At 37.5% G+C, this 16,844-nt stretch overlaps 1 protein-coding gene across 2 annotated transcripts in view; it reads left to right on the top strand.

The window, feature by feature from the left end:
- The window catches only part of SETD3 (SET domain containing 3, actin N3(tau)-histidine methyltransferase), a 58,619-nt gene that overhangs the window by 24,812 nt on the left and 16,963 nt on the right, over window positions 1–16,844 (top strand). For both annotated transcript variants that reach the window (XM_057377625.1, XM_057377624.1), the window contains 4 exons: window positions 395–487; window positions 2,562–2,710; window positions 3,741–3,813; window positions 4,318–4,574. In XM_057377625.1, coding sequence (XP_057233608.1) covers window positions 395–487; window positions 2,562–2,710; window positions 3,741–3,813; window positions 4,318–4,574 — 572 coding nt within the window. The remainder of the gene's footprint in view (window positions 1–394; window positions 488–2,561; window positions 2,711–3,740; window positions 3,814–4,317; window positions 4,575–16,844) is intronic.

The raw sequence follows: 16,844 nt of genomic DNA, 5'->3' as shown, positions 1-16,844 counted from the left end.
CAAGAGTGATGGCAAGCAGGCTAATGCAAACAGAGTGCTTTGCTTGAATAATTRAAAACAGACCCTTTTTTTGTTGTTAGTCTTATCTGAGATACTGTCTACTTAATGGCCTGGTTGTTTACCTTTTTTCCTTCCTAGCTTTTTAGACATTTGCTATTTCTTATATCTGAAAGAATATAAAGAATAAAATAACTTATATTGTGAAAATGTCGAAAGTCTAAATTGATTACGTGTCATATAATGGGATGTGGCAATTGTTTTGTTTGCCATGTAAACATATTTGAAGGACAAATAGTACTGGGCTTCAGTTAAGCTACCGTAAAATCATAGTTCTGAGGTTAATATATATATATATGTATAATGTACTTTATTAAAGAAAACATTTTTTTTCCAGAATGCAGCAGTCCTCCACCAGGTCCTGGTAAGGAGTGGGAAGAGTATGTACAGATCCGCTCACTTGTTGAGAAAATTCGCAAAAAGCAAAAAGGTAAATGTGAAACTCTTGCAAGTGTTTCTGAATTGTTCAGGTGGGCTTAGGCACTGGCATTTACCATTTTCATACTAAGAATTCTGATTTATTATCATTGACTGATGATCCTGTGAGGATTCTGTCTGCTAAGTAGAAAATGGAGGTTGARGTTGTCTTCTCATCACAATCTGAAGGACTAGAAGTAAAAATCCTTTGAGAATAATAGGCCTTGGTTCCTGATTGTGTGGTCTGCTGCTCTGCCTCTATAAATCTGAACATTCTAAATTTAAATTTGTGGCTKTTTTACATCAGGACTTAACTGAATGTTGAAACAATTTCAGCAATACAATATCAGGACATTAASTGATGGCAGAAATATAGAAATGCACAGAATAAATACATCAGCTAATAAATATATCTGCTCTAAATGAAGCGCATAAACAAAATAAAGAGATGTTTATTATATCACAGTTAATGAGGAATTTTATTGCCAATTTTCCAAAGTTTAAGGTATGCTTGTTTTTCATACTGGACCAGTTTTCTTCTATTGTGGTCTGTAGCATCTTGCTGTTGATGATACTTTTTAGTATTTGTTTCRTTGATATTTGGAGGCATGCTCAAAAAAATGCTTTTCATCTAATTTTACATTGCCCTTTTTTATGACTGATGTATTTTAAGGACTGTGAAATATCTTTTTAATGTTGGAATGAATGGATTTGTACTCAGCATACCTGAAAAAGTCCTAAACAATTCTTTCTTCTCTGGTATTTATTCAGTAACAGCAAGAACGCCAGACTACAAATACATGGAGCTTGACTAGTTTATGACATTGCTTGATAAACCAAATACTTAAGAGGCTTGAAATTTCCCTTTCACATCTGTTTTTAATATATTTTGACTGATGCATAAAAATCTTACTTCATGAAAAGACTTAAACCTCTGAACATCAGTTTTTGGCAGAGGGAGTATGGAATAATAAATGGTGCTGTTCGAGTGACTGCATTCTGTACTGAGTTAAACATGGTTAATTTTTTAACTGCGCCATGAGTTCTATAAACTTATGGTACATGTCCAGGTCTTTGTGATGTAATATATGTGTTAAGGTAAGCCATAAAGAGGTTAATAAGAGCAGAGTTAGCATTGGGATTGGTCTCTTCACTGGAGGGGGATATTTTAAATCCCCAAATGTACTTCCCTAAAATAATTTTTATCTCAAAATGTATTTTATTCCTTGTGCTTATAACTAAAATATCCTTGGATATAAAGCATCTTGCTGATGACAATTTGTCACTCATAAAATAGCCTGAACATTTCAGGGGCCTTTGGACACTTATGATGTGATCTGACACTAGAGTTTAGGTTGAAGAGAACACACAGAGGCAAAGAGGTACCAAAGAAGATGGCTGARTACAGCCAGGAACTATTACAGAAAGGTAAAAAAATCAATTCACAGTAAGGAGAAAGCTGAGGAAATGAATGAGGCTTGTGATTTCACATGGTGGACCACATGCCTGTTGGAGAACCAAAGTGTAAAAATTTGTATTGAGCCCTGTGATGTCAGGAGGATGATCCTTACATATTTTAGATCTATCCTTAGATATTTTAGTAAATCCATATGCTACAGGAAAAGGCTAACTGCCTTCTATGTGAAAGAAGGAGCTCAAGATCTGCTTATCATCAGCTGCAGTGCTGAATTAATGAAATTACAGCTTGCCTCTCAAATTCCTCCTTGTCTATATCAACATGTGGTGATTGCATTTATCATTGATATTAAGATTGGAAATATTTTGGCTCTTATTTAAAGGGAAAGAAGAGGAGAGTTTCATATTTCATTACTGCTCAGTTTGGGCAGTTGCATTTTTAAGATGACTGTTAAGCCAATTTGGCACAATATTGAATTTGATGAAAATTGGGTATGACATTTGTATAGTATTGAATAACACTTAACAGAGACCAGTTCTGACTCAGCTACTTCAAAGTAGCACTGCTGTGAGATAGAAGAGAGCTTTTTACATGGGCTTTCATGTGAACTTCTTTATCTTTCTGGATCCTCTTATTTCTGCATTTGTTTTCCAATAAATTGTGTATATAGGTTTGTCTGTTGTCTTTGATGGAAAAAGAGATGACTATTTTCCTGAACTGATAAAGTGGGCAACTGAAAATGGAGCATCCACAGAGGGTTTTGAAATAGCTAACTTTGAAGAGGAGGGATTTGGTTTGAAAGCAACAAGAGAGATAAAGGTAAGCATGTGAACATTTGACTTAGATTGGAAAATCGTGTTTGGAATGTATCTGCAGAGCTCTGAAATGCTCAGCCTTTTCCCCCTTTTAACTGCCTATGGAACTGCTGTTCTGAAACATTCTCAACTATGTACTTGAGAATAACATTATTGATAAAATTGAGTATTATTTTTGATGATTACTGATAGTACCATGAATTTTTAATCARTCTTTTTCCTCTGGGTTGCCTATACTCTTTACCAAATCACTAGACTACTTTACCCCATTGATGTATCCCTTTCTTCCATGTTTTCAACTATTTAGTCTCTTCTTTCATGTCCCTTTCAAAGAACTGGTCTTTTTCCCCCAAAAATACATGTTTGCAATACCAGTTTTCATTCCAGTGAAAATGAAAAAATCCCAAAGTTAAGTTATGATAATTGTAAAAGACTTTTAAAATAATCAGATAAGAAACATGGACACATACACAGTAAGCTAACTGTTAAAAGGTAAGCATTTAAGATTGTGTCTTTCCATTCCCATTTTGTAGGTGGGAAACAGCTTTGAAGACCCATCAGCTGTTGTAGAAAGGCTGTTAGAAAATAAGCATAGTATAATCATTTTAGAGCTCCATTAGCACACCGTTAAGTACTTTGATAGAAATCCTGAGCAGCTCTTTTAGAATAAAAACAGCCAAATGAAAAAACTGCTATGAGAAAATGTGATCATGTAATTATTAGCAATATAGTGTGTCTGGTAGCTTTAAAGTTGTGTTGTACATGTTAGCAGTTCCAAAATGGAAGTGCTTTTATTTTGTATCTCGGTGTCTGTGTTTAAAGCTTTGTGTAATGCAGATTAGAACATTTGGTTACCACAATATGAAACACAGGCTGTTTGTTGAATTTGTAGTGGAAGAGAAGGAAGAATTTTGATTCAGAATAATTTTGATTAAAAAAAAAAGTAAACAACTTGTAATTTAAAGTTGGTGTGTGTTTGAGATGCTTGGCATATCACATAAATGACCCTTTATGCATTTCTTTCCTTTCTGTAGGCTGAAGAATTGTTTCTGTGGGTTCCTAGAAAACTGTTGATGACAGTTGAGTCAGCTAAAAATTCAGTCTTAGGTAAGACCTTTAAGGAAGTTCTTAAGCAAGAAATTAATATTTATGGAATCATTCAGCGGGAGACTTTCTTTTTTTAGCTGATATTCTTTATTACAGGGCTCGCTTATCATGCCAACCATTAGGTTTGTAATATTTAGAAACTTGAAGTGTCAGTGGAAAGAATTTAATTTCTCGGTTAGTTTCTGGCTGAGTGCACTGGATATCTTTCACAAGTGTATGTTATTTTGAACACATATCATGTAGCTTGTATAATACTTGGAGATAAAATGTTCTGACGTATTGAGAATATTGTTCTAGTTTTGTCATGCAGTTGTACATGAGGCATTTGCTGTGTCAAAAACCTTGCAGTATAATACAGTGTAGGCTAAATATTTTTTAAAAACTGAAAGCTTTTTTTTTGTTAAATGCTAATGTATTATTAAATCATGTTAATTTAAAGTAAATCTAGAGTGATATCTTCCATGGCAAATTAATTTAGTTCCTTGCCTTTCTTAATTAATTTAGGATCTCTGTATTCTCAAGACCGAATTCTTCAAGCCATGGGCAATATAACATTGGCATTCCATCTCCTTTGTGAGAGAGCCAACCCCAACTCTTTCTGGCTGCCCTACATCCAGACTCTCCCCAGTGAATATGATACTCCTCTCTATTTTGAAGAAGATGAAGTACAGTATCTTCAGTCAACTCAGGCCATACATGATGTTTTTAGCCAATATAAAAATACAGCTCGGCAGTATGCCTATTTCTACAAAGTTATTCAGGTAAGARCCTTAAATATAGTCTACAAATGTTGTTCTCATGATTCTTAATGTGGAAGGTGTGAAAACGGTGATGCTGAATAATAGCATAAGTATATTGCCCTTAAAAATCTGAATCATTAAAGCAATTTCCTGCTGTTTTTTTGAACTGCAGTTGAAATTTTGCACTTCACTAGGCTTATGGATGTATAAGAATGTATTGAGTTGGTGGAGATGTGATTACTGCCCATTGTTTGAAATTGGGTGAAACTTCATCTGAAATGCTGTACAGTTTTGGGCCCACCAGTGCAAAAGATATGTTGGCAAACTGGAAACATGTTGACAAAGTGGAATAACATCAGAGGAAGGCTATTAAGATGTAATTTGCTTCAGCCAATTATCCATATGGGACACTGAGGGAGCTGCATTTGTTTTTTCTGGGCAAAAAGAGATAAGGGGTGATTCAGTCATTGCTTTCATCTTGCTACTGTTAGCCAGTCTCCAGAAGTTTGCTTGATAGAAATTTTGCTACATGACCTGCAGAGATCTACAATCTATGCCTATGTGATTCTTTGAAAAATGGGCAGTTTGCACTTAACAAAGTAAAATTATAATTGTTAATTGACAGGATAAAACCATTGCATATGCTGTATTTCCAGTGAACATGGATTAACTGTTGTTTTCTGTTCTATTTAGCATAATTATTTTGATTGCTTTCAAATACAAAGATAAAYCCATCTGGTTAGCAGTTAGAGTATGGAAAGGCTTGAGATGGGTGAAYTTTTCATTGTGTTCTGAAGTAATCATTTAAACTGAGTTTCTAACAGAGCTCTGTTATTCTGACTGAGATCTAGATGTAATATTGTAAGTGAATATTGATGTATTGTTCTCAAGGTAGTGCTCAATATCTAAACCCCCAAAGCATTTTGTGGCACAATCTGTGTAAAAAATGTATGGTTCTGTGTACTGAATCTCCCCAAATGTTTGATCTAGAGACATTTTGTTTGGCTGTGGGAGAGATCAAAAGACACAAGGCAATTCTGTTCTCCTTTAGTGTTACCATAGCTCCAAAGCTTTTCTATTAACTGTTTTAATTCAACAAAAATTACATTATTTTGTGCAGTTGTTTGGTATTTCAAGCACTGAATGTTTTAAACACAGTGTCAGTTTGCAGAGTATAAGCAGCAGAGGGAAAATTGAGGTAATTGAAAGTGATGGATGAAAGCCAAATCAGATGCACAAGGAATAAGCCAGAAATAATGGCTTTGATATCAGAAGGAAACAGAATTTTTCCTTCCAGGTGTCACAATTCAGAACGATGGTTCAGCCAACTCTTTTTTTCTGGCTGTGTGCTATCCTAGGCTGCCAGTCTACCCTCGCCCTTCCAGCCTTTAACTTTGCTTCTCAAATTATACTGCCTGAGCAAACAGAGCTTCTCAATTTTGTGTCTTTAGAACATCTTTTTAGCCCTAAAAAGRTCCACTGTTTTTAATGAGTTATTAGCAGAATATTGTAAAACATTACCCAATTCTTCTAGCTGCTGTTCCTGCTCTTGCAGGACTTAATCAGAACTGAATCATCTGAACTATCACTATAACCAGTTCCATCATTTTCACTGACTAATCCTGCAGTAGTAKTATTATATGAGAGGTTATCGATATTAATTAAAAACACCTCTGAAATGCAGAATGGTCAGAAAACTAGATAAATTTTTTTTGGTCTCCTGACAAATGCTTTTATTGCTTGTCTTGTGTTCTTGTTATATATCTTGTTCTATAGCTGTTGTCTCACATTGTTGAATGTGACCATGAAGATAGATCAGGTAGTATTTATCTGCTTTATTTACTTACCTTTGTAGAATGAGAGGTAATAAATATTAGTTAAATTTTAGGCAGGTTCTGGTTATTTGGTGCCTTACTTCACTGCATGTAATGACAGTTTCAGCTGAATGTTTTTTTACTACTGTTCAGTAAATGTCACATTAAAAAGTTAAATAAATTCAGTTGGCTCCAGGAATGCCAAGTGTATGTAGTGGGAACCTATTCTTAATGATTTTGATGAAAACTTATCAAAAATTTAAAACTTTTTCATTTCTGTTTCTGCTCTCAAAAATAAGACCTTGTGATTTATGAAATGGTGGAGGGAAAAAGTTCATAAAGAAAAAATAGAAGCTTCTTTCTTCCCTAAACAAAGCACCATTTTCCTTTATTCATAAAAGCTGAAGTTAATTTTARTATCAGCTTACATGCACTCACAATTTGTGAACAAAATACTATTGCTATGGGTAATTCATGAGCAGATGGAAAAGTGAAGAAATGGTGAAAGAAAAATTTGTCATACAAATGAAAAAAGCAAAGCAAACCCACTTACCTATTAAAGGCAGAGTACTCTGCAAGCATGATGAAATGAGTTAGATTTTTGTATACCATCCTTTCATTCAGTACTAATACTGCTTTAGTAAAAGTGTTTTAATGAAAGCTGTCCTGTGTGACCAGGATTTTGATATTGCTTTCTGTCTSCAGGCTAATATATTTTTAAGTACAAATACATTTTAAGTATATTTTTTAAGTATAAATACATTTTTGTAATACAATAATCTTAAAACTATGGTTACTTTGTTGATAGTTGTTCTATTGCAAGAAGTAATGCTAGCAGCATCTTGAAAAAAGATTTTGTTATTTGAAGCTACGGAAAAAGGAACTATTTTGTGCAGGCAAAATATTTTAATTGCACCATTTTTAGTCTACAAAATATTTCTAATGGCTGGGGGGAATAAAAGGGCTAAGAAGTAATTTATCCAAATGCTTCTTTTTCTTTCCAAAAGGTATTGCTAGACTGTTTTTAAAATAATTTGGCTTCTGATAGGTTGCAATTTTAAACATGTTTTGAGAAGTGCTGCTCTGTTTTTTCCTTAGCTTCTCCATAAGGGTGACTGCTGCAGTTTTAACTCTTGCTCCAAGTGCTTAGTCTGGCTATACATGAAGAATGGGCAGATTTATGAATTTCACAGCTGTTGCAAGCTAAGCTGTAGTCGGGTTTGATAAGCAGAAACAGGTGGGATGCTGAGCAGACAAAAATAAACCCTTGAGTGTCTTAGCCATGCTCTATAAACTACACTGACACCTCTCTAAACATATGTAATTTGATAACTAAAAAATAGTTAAAAGTTCTTACAGATGTACTTTAGGGGGTGCATTTGGCCTCTGCATTGGTATCAAAGTACAGGGACTGGTCAAAAGACTGTTTTCATTGCTGCAGACTTGSAGTTTGCAAAATTTTTTTATATAGTTTGTTCCAAAGAGAAATTCTGTAAGCTTTCTCTGCGCAGGGGAAGAGAAAAGAAGGTATGCCTGTGATTTCCTTAACATTTATGGGCATTGCATGCCTGCTGAAGGGTGAACAAAGTCCGAATATTTATGGCTTAATGTTAAAAATTTTTTGTGCGCTGAAATGTGGCATAATAGACACAAGAGGGAGCCATRTAGTTTACAGACGTTCACAAAGAAAATACAGCCAAGTTTGAAACTTTTTTAAAAGAATATGCAGTGGTCTTTGTGTTTGATTTTCAGGTGCATCTCTATGCCTGTTTGTAGTCAGCTGCAGAGAAGTTTTTGTGAATCAAAACAAGACATGAAGACAAGGAGAGCATTTAGAGAAGGTGGAAGTGCCCAAACTATTTACATTTTGAACACAATGGGTTTGAAGCAATGTTGTATATTTTCCCCAGCTATAGTAAAGGCTGTTACAACCTGCCTAAATAAAAGACAATCTTATGATAATTTTAGTTGACTCTTAAAATCTTTGGAGTGGTAAGTCTGAAACCTGCAGAGCCCATTAGCTAGCCATAGCTTTTGCCATGGCTGTATGCATTTCAGTGGCACTCTATGACAAAATAGTGTCTGTATGTAGCTGCCTCTGATGTGCTGGAAAAAATCACCAGATTTGCAGGATGGCAGTTTGGCATTGATTTACACAATTTACAATGTTTTCAGCCTGTAGCCTTTGGACCACTGAGAGACTTTTTTTTTTTTTTTTTTTTTTTTTTTTTTCTGAAGGACACCAGCAAGCTCTCTGTAAAGGAAAAAGCAGTTGATCAAACTCTGAACCTAAACCAATAAGGGTGACATTGTAGTGGACTTCTGCAATTAGGCTGCCTGATTAGGAGGAAGAAAGAAGTGGATGAGGCCTTCTGCAGACAGCTAAAAATAGCCTTACTTTTACAGGGCCTGGTCCTCATGGGGACTTCACCCTGGTTATCTGTTAAAGGGAAAACACAGCAGGGCATAAGCAATCCAGGAGGTTTGTGGAGAGCTTCCTCACCAAGCTATAGAGGAGCCAATGGGGAGAGGTGCCTTGCATTCATGCACCTCATACTTACAAAAGGGGAAGGGTTTGTTGGGGATGTGAAGGCTGAAGACAGCCAGGTGGATTTCAGGATCCTGAGAGGAGAAAGCAGAGCAAAAAGCAAGCTCACAATGCTGGATTTCAGGAGAGCAATATTGGCTGCTGTGTGGATCTGCTTGGAAGAGTCCTGTGGGATAAGGCTTTGGACAGAAGGCACCCAAGAAGGAAAATGTGGTTAGTATGGATAGATTACCTCCTTTAAGTTCAGGAGCAGTCCATTCCAAAGAGCAGGAAGTCAAGCARAAGTGCCAGGAGGCTTGCATGAATCAACAAGGAGGTGCTGGCAAAAACTCACACCCTGAAAGGAAGCATAGAGGGGTGAAAGCAGGGAGAGGTAACCTGGAAGGAATATGGAGACATTGTCCAGTCATCCAGGGATGTGGTTAGGAAAGCTAAAGCCCACCAGCAATTGCATCTCGCAAGGGATCAAAGGCAACCAGAAGAGTTTCTATATTTACATAGGTGACAAAAGAAAGACTAGGGAAAATGTGTGCCTGCTGCTGGATGGAGCAGGGGACCTGGTGACACAGAACATGGAAGAATATGAGGTACCAGATGCCTTCCTTGTCTCAGTCTTTACTAATAAGACTGGCCTTCAGGAGTCCTAGGTACCAGGGTGCCATTCAGAGGTGCATGGAAGCTTGAGAAGTAGGCCCATGGGAACCTCATGAAGTTCAATAGGGCAAAATGCAAGGTGCTGCACCTGTGTTGGGTCAACCCATGCTGTCAGTACAGCTGTGGGTTGAAGGGATTGAGGAGCAGCCCTGCAGAGATGCACTTTGGGGATGCTGGTTAATGAGAAGGTCAGCATGAGCCAGAAATGTGTGCTTGCTGCTCAGAAAGCCAGTTATACCCTGGGCTGCATCAAAAGCAGCGTGGACAGCAGGTCAAAAGAGGGGATTCAAACCCTCTGCTCTGGTGAGACCCCATCTGGAACACTGCACCCAGCTCTGGGGTCCCCTGCACAGGAGGGACATGGACCTGTTGGAGCAATTCCAGAGAAATAAACAGAGCACTGAAGCCCCTCTACTGTGAAGAAATGCTGAGAGACTTGTCCTTGCTCATCTTGGTGAAGAGAAAGCTCCAGGGAGGCTTTGTAGCAGCCTTTCCATAATTAAAAGAGGATGAGAAAGATGGGGACCAATTTTTTAGCAGAGCTTGTTGCAAGAGGGCAAGGGCTAATGGTTTTAAACTGAGAGGGTTGTTTTAGACTAGATGTAAGGAAGGCATTTTTTTACAATAAGAGTGGTGGAGTGCTGGTACAGGTTGCCCAGAGAGGTTGTAGATGCCCTGTTCCTGGAAACATTCCAGATCAGGTTGGATGGGGCTCTGAGCACCCTGATCTAGTCGAAGATGTTCCTGCTCATCACAGTGAGAAGTTGGACTAGGTGACCCTTAAAGGTCCTTTCCAATGCAAACTCTGTGACTCTCAGTGATCTTTGAGGGGTCATGATAATTAGAAGACATTCCTGAGGACTGGAAGAAAGCAAATGCCACTCCTATCTTCAGGATAGAAAGATAATCCAGAGAACTAAAAGCCTGTCAGTGTCACTTCAGTTTCTGGGAAGGTGCCGTACAGTGGAAGTTTGACAGGCTAGAGAAATGGGCTGCCATTCAGCAAGAAGTGCAAAGTCCTGCACTTGGAGTGAAATAATCCCATTATTATGTTGGGGAACAGGTTGAACATGAGCCAGCAATGTATCCTTGCAGCAAAAACGGCTGATGGCATCCTGGCTGCATTAGGATTGTTGGCAGCATGTTGAGAGAGGTGATCCTACACGCAGAGTATTGTATCCAGTGCTGGGCTCCCCACACAAGAGTGATCAGGTTTAATTCTCAAATGCTTACTGAATGGAGAAAGCAAAGTCACCTATTTAAGTAACATTTTAGCAAGTAAACTTATTTTCTTTGACTCAGTTTTATGCTTCTTTGCAAAGTTAATGAGCAAATACTGCCTAGTGCTGTCTTTGCCTTCTGTCAAGCTACTCTTACTCAAGAAGGCAGAAGCTGCTCCATGAGTCATGCTCTTTTAATTTTTTTTAATAGAATCTCTTTGATAGAGGTTGTTAATAATTTTTAGGTATTATCTGTAGTCTGGTTTGCTTCCAGCGTTGCACAGGAACACACCTATAGTCTTACAGTTTTCTGACTAGGGTGTATTGACATCTGGACACTGTTTATGAAAGTGTTGTTGTAGTCCCATTGTGAATACAAGCTTTGCAGTAATCTATCCAAAGATGTTTTGATCTGTTTGTGTGCAGTATTGGACAGAGAACTTCATTTCCTGGCGGCTGTAATCCCTTTTGATCAGATACTAAATTTCATATATTATTCATGTAAAATTTGACTAATTGATTTAGCGTGAAGSAAATTCTAAAATCCAGTCATTAGCTGTTAGGGACTGGAATATCATTTTAGTTAGGATGTTTAACACATCAAGTTCTACATTTCAAATAATATTATAACATCTTTAAAATCTGGTATCGTGTGACTCTTCAATATTGGGTATATTAGGTAAGATTTCACATCACTGGCATAATTTTTACACCACTTTTTGAAGTTGTGATGAGGCTTTCAATATGACTTATGCTGCTCTTACATTATTTTTCTGTGTTGTTTTTAATCTATCCTATTCAATAGACATATTTTCCAGGTCAGTGTGAAATAGAACATTTAGTGTCTCTCTGTACTTGGCTTGAAGACACCACCATTTAACTTTTGTGTGCTAAATGATATTTGAGTTGAATGCAGACAATTGTACTGTCATTTAAAACACACTATTCAAATATTTGGAAGGTGTTTATTATTTTTAAGTTGGTATAACAGGGAATATTTTAATGCCTCTGAAGAGTTCAACCAATATGCAGTCAAAAGCAGATGTATTTGAAACAGAATTCAGTTTTGTTTCTGCGCCAGGTAGTTCTTTAGGATTCTCAGTTTTCCTCCCTGCTTGATTTATATTCATTGGCATGCCAGTTAAATAGCTTTTTTTCAGAAATTATGTCAGCAACACTGTGAAAAATGGGTGGAAGAAAGATGGTGGAAGAAAGTTGTAAACCCTGTAAGATCTTTCCCTTTTGTTTACTTGTCTACTATGCATGTYACCTTAAGGAGAGATTTAAAATTGCATTTAGTGGGCAGTTACAAAGGTAGAAATAGCATTGCTATTTAATTTGCTTTGTCTGGATTTCAATGCCTGAGTTGTTCTTGTTGATTGATAATGAATCAATAGGCAGTTAATAATGAAATATATTTATGCTTTTCTGGGTTCTTCTTTTCCGTGAAGGCCAAAATATTGTATTAATCTGTTTTGCTGGCAGCAAACTGAAGATTGACAGTATGCTTGTACTGTACCACTTAGCGTATCTACTGTAAGGTGGTTTAGACTTTGCAAACACATGCCAAATTCCTGATTTTTGTGTCACTTCTGGTATATCCCACCCCCAGCTATGATGACAGTAAGAGCAGATCCTGGGGCTTCGTTGGGCCATTCCTGTGGCTGCCCCTCTCCATGGCAGAAGCAGCTSCAGGCTTTGCTTGGTTGTGTCTGTCCGAGTCAGGCAGATGAAGAGCTCAAGTCCTTGTGTGGGTGGGAGGTCTGCTGCCTTCTTCCCCCGTTCCTTCCTTGCCTTCCACAGGAACACGGCGACAGCTCTGGGCTTTGAGCCAGCCGGACACAGGAGGAGGTGTTTGGCTGTTCAGGCAGCGTTTGCTCCTCAAACAGCTGTTCCCTATCTCCTCCAAGGAAAAGGTGGCAGGCCATATGGAGGCATCCTGTGGTCCAGATTCAGACGATGGGCACCAGTTGGACCATGCTGGCCTAGATTGAAATACAGGCAGGTTCCACTTGGTGTCTGCTATTTCTTACAGTCAAAATGTTTCAAAGTTGGAGGACAGACAGGATGAAATGTATCTTTCATTTTGGATATAGATGTTATCTTTCATCATACAGTAATTGTTAAGATCTCCTAATCAGCAGGTTTTAATTTATTTTATATTTTGAATGGTTTGAATTCTGCTATACTAGCCTAAACGCCTGCTTTCCTCTAGAGGACCAGAGATGTACTTCAAAGCATATATGCCAGCGCCAAACAAAATTTGTTTCTGCACAGTTTAAACCACATTTGGGAGGAATAATACATTCTCTTGTTAGCAGTGTGAGCTTTTAAGGCTTTTTTTTTGAAGATGGGGTTCTCAACCACTCTCTTGGTTGAGAATGCAGATAAGCATCTCTTTTTACGGCCAGTAGAATGAAGTTTTTTGTTTGCATTTCTGTTAGTTGCCTTTATTTTTATTTTTTAACTGAGCAGCACTTTCTGGGACATTTGAGTCTATCCCCAGAGATGATGTCTGTGTCTTTTGTGGAAGTGAGTGCCTCAGCAGACATCAGGAGATCATCATGCACTTACAAGTATACTTTCTCATATAAAGTTTGTACTTATTGTGCAGATTTAATATTTTTCCTGATATAACAGCAGTTACAAATGTTCCATAAATTTAAAATATTATAACAAGCTGATGTTTCTTAGAGTGGAATACTCAAAGGATGTATTCTTTAAGCACTGCAAAATTATACAGGGTACTTATCTTTGTTAAAATTAGTAATTTAACTAAATTACAAAGTGGATTATCCTCTTCAGTCAGACCCAATGCTAATACTCCACACAGTAGGACATTGATATGTTGCTAAGTAAACCAAAGTTTATTCTCTTGTACTATTGTTTGAATGCAAGTTGAAGAGGAAATTATAAGTTTTTAGTTTTGGATGCATGTGCCACTGTAGCGCCAGTAGTTCTAGTTCCAGGACGTACCATGGCCTGTGGAAGCTTGGTTATGAGGTGATCATGATCCAAGCTTCTATCTAAGTGCCTCCTGGTATGATTTATTGGGAAACTTGAGTAGTTGATTCACAAGTAACAAAACTTAGGAAATATTATTGCTGTCCTTTCAAAGCAGTTCACTTCAGGCTTTCCATCATAGCATTTTATTTGTAGCTTGTGATTCCCCTAATATTGGAGGTCACTAATAGCAGAGTTGTGGGATGAATTTGTGCATCAGCATAATGCCTGTGTGTTGCACTAAACAGAACCATAGAGTATCCAGAGTTGGAAGAGACCCACAAGGATCATCAGCTCCTGAAATTAGCAAGGTAAAATGGTCCCTGAAATGAAAAATGCTCAAGGTAAACTTTGTTTCTCAGAGTCTACAGAGTAAATGATGTGTCACGTTAGGCAGACATAGACCCTTGCAAGGAATTTGAGTTTTGTAGCTATCTTACTGTACCTGTGTGAATGAAACACTGCAGACTGAACCTATAAATCTAAGGCTCAACATGTACAATAAACTCATATTTCGACAGGAGATTTACCACAGGAGATAATGGAGCTCGTGTGTCTTTCTGTTATGTGAACAGCTTCATGTGGGACTAGGGAGGCTGTCTCATTGCAAAACACATCTCAGCCCAGCTTCTCCCTTCAGCCCTTAATGGGACTGCACTCAACTCTAAGCGATTTTGTGAAAAGACAAGAAAAGRTATAGAAAACTTGGTCACTTATTTAAATATCTGAGTGTCTTCTGTTTTGGGAAAGATTAGTATTTCACAATTGTGTRTGTATACAGAATAAGTAGTATTCTGAAATGGACTAATCAAGAAATGAATGTTAAGAAGTCCATAGCTGCCCTGCCTCTGTTTTGAAAAGGAGATGTTACAGGATTGGAGGCAGGGTATTTAGTTCCAGTCAGTTCAGAGTTGTTTCTGTGCACTCTGTCTACTAAACAATAATGTCCACATTATATGTGAAGGGGATTGTCAGTCCTTCAGACCCTTGAGTTAATAGTTAATGTTTTTTTCTGTTGTGCCACTGCTGTCTCATTAACAAAGAACAATTTTTGCAGGTAGAAGGTACAGAAAAAGGGACTGCGCAGTTAAATTCCATTGCACCAGAAGGAGTCATTCCACTTTGCTTCCGCTGCATGAATCCCCTAATAGTCTGGAACAGTGCTTTATTGTGTATATTGGCAGAAAGTAAATAAAAATTGCTGACATAAAGAATTAAGCAAGAATATTATTTAGATTTAATAAGTTTCAGTCCTGTGGTACCCTTTTTTTAATATTCAGATGCATTCTATTAGGTTTTGCAAACTAGAATTATCTTTTTTTCTGTTAGAAAATCATATAATAGCACAAATTTGCGGATGCTATTCCTAGAGTTTCATGAATTGGGCTGTTTGAAAATTCCAGAGCATGCCTCTGTAGTTATAAACTGTTTTTACAAAGTAAAATAATCTTTGGCTTTGTCTCTTGTCCTGTACACTGAACTGGCTTCCCTCATTAGGTTAGCAGAATATGTCCAATGGAAGAAGTGAATTCTTGTTTCCCCGTAGATCACTAGGATCCTCCATTCTGAATTCTTTATTTTACTTAGCTTTAGGGCAGTTAAAGCCTCAGCAGCTCCACAGAGAGGAGTTTCTCTTCAAGGCTGCTGCTTCAAAGGATTTCCAGAGCTGGGAGAGGGACAGTAACCAGCAAATGCTGACAGATCTTCCTGCTTCTGGCCCTGAATGTGTGTGTGTTTGTGTTTTTGTACACCTACACATTGGCCTGAAACCATCAAGTAGCATCCACTAAGGCTCATAACGAAATCTCCCCATGTTAATGAGTACATTGGAAAGAGGGAAGAATCTGCAAAGAAGAAGAGGAAAAAATTGTTTGGTCAAAAGCAACTAACCCTTGGGGCTTATGTTCAAAGGAATGAAAGTTAACAAGGTGGAAGCTTAAAGTGGTTTTGGCTTTAACTGTTTCAAGCACCTTTAGGGTTTTGGGGGCTGTGACAGGAGTGGAGTGGTCGCCTCAGTATAAACTTAACACTAGGTGGTTTCCTGGGATGGAAGTGGAGCYGTCTCCACTTCAATGTGGATACAAGACATTTCTGAGAATATTAAAATCTGATTTAGTGATATTGACGCACTGATTGCCCAGAACTTTGCCTTGGACTTGGGAGTACCTGAAATAGTCTTCACAGAAACCCAACCATCTCTTYGTCTACAAACTCATGAAACCAACAACAACAAGTATTTTTTTAAACTTTTTTTTAGCTATGTGTTAGAGGGGAGTAGTAGATGGGTCCAATGATCAGTTTATCTCAGCTGAGAGGTGATGTCTTTTTAAAAAAACCTAACTGATCACATCTAGTAATTAAAATAATTTTTTCTTACTTGGATTATACGAGGGTTAATAGCACAAAGGAATATACTAGTCAATATGACTTCACATAAAAATACATCAGCTCTTTTCAAGGCATCTAATAGTGTAGATGTGAATACAAATTTAACACTATGTAAACTTTAATTTTTCCTTCTACTCAGACATTTTATTGTGTGTTACAGTAATTAGACCTGTTCTTTGCATCACTTGGTAAAYAAGCACATATTAAGCCAATTTTAGTGGAAATTCCCCATCAGGATTATGAGCACTGGTAAATGAGCTTTAACATTTTGTGACTGAACAGGGAAAAGGGTTACTGTTTCCAAAAGTCTGGCCACTCTGACTGGAGGTGAATGCCCGTAGRCTGGAAAGTGGAATTGAAGTTTGTGATGACTTCTTAGCTGGAAGGGCACCCACCTTTTCTACACTGSAGCCTTCATGCCATTCAAATGAAACAAGCCCTCAAAAGTGGGGGTCCTTTAGCACCTACTTCCTGGGACTTGAGTATCATTATCTTATGATGTCCATCCAGAAGTGTGATGGAGAAATTAATAACGCAGAGGCCCCTATGGTGCATCAGGAGTGTTGCTTATTTGTGAGACATTAAACATGAGACAAGGTCCCCTGGATATTACTGCTTCACAGAAAGAGAAAAAATGTTTGGAAGTGTCTTTTTTTTTTTTTTT

The sequence above is a fragment of the Malurus melanocephalus genome, unplaced genomic scaffold, assembly GCF_030028575.1.
Source record: "Malurus melanocephalus ecotype Western Australia unplaced genomic scaffold, MMel_1.1 scaffold_320, whole genome shotgun sequence".
Classification (NCBI taxonomy): domain Eukaryota; kingdom Metazoa; phylum Chordata; class Aves; order Passeriformes; family Maluridae; genus Malurus; species Malurus melanocephalus.
This window is presented reverse-complemented; position numbering and strand designations above follow the sequence as displayed.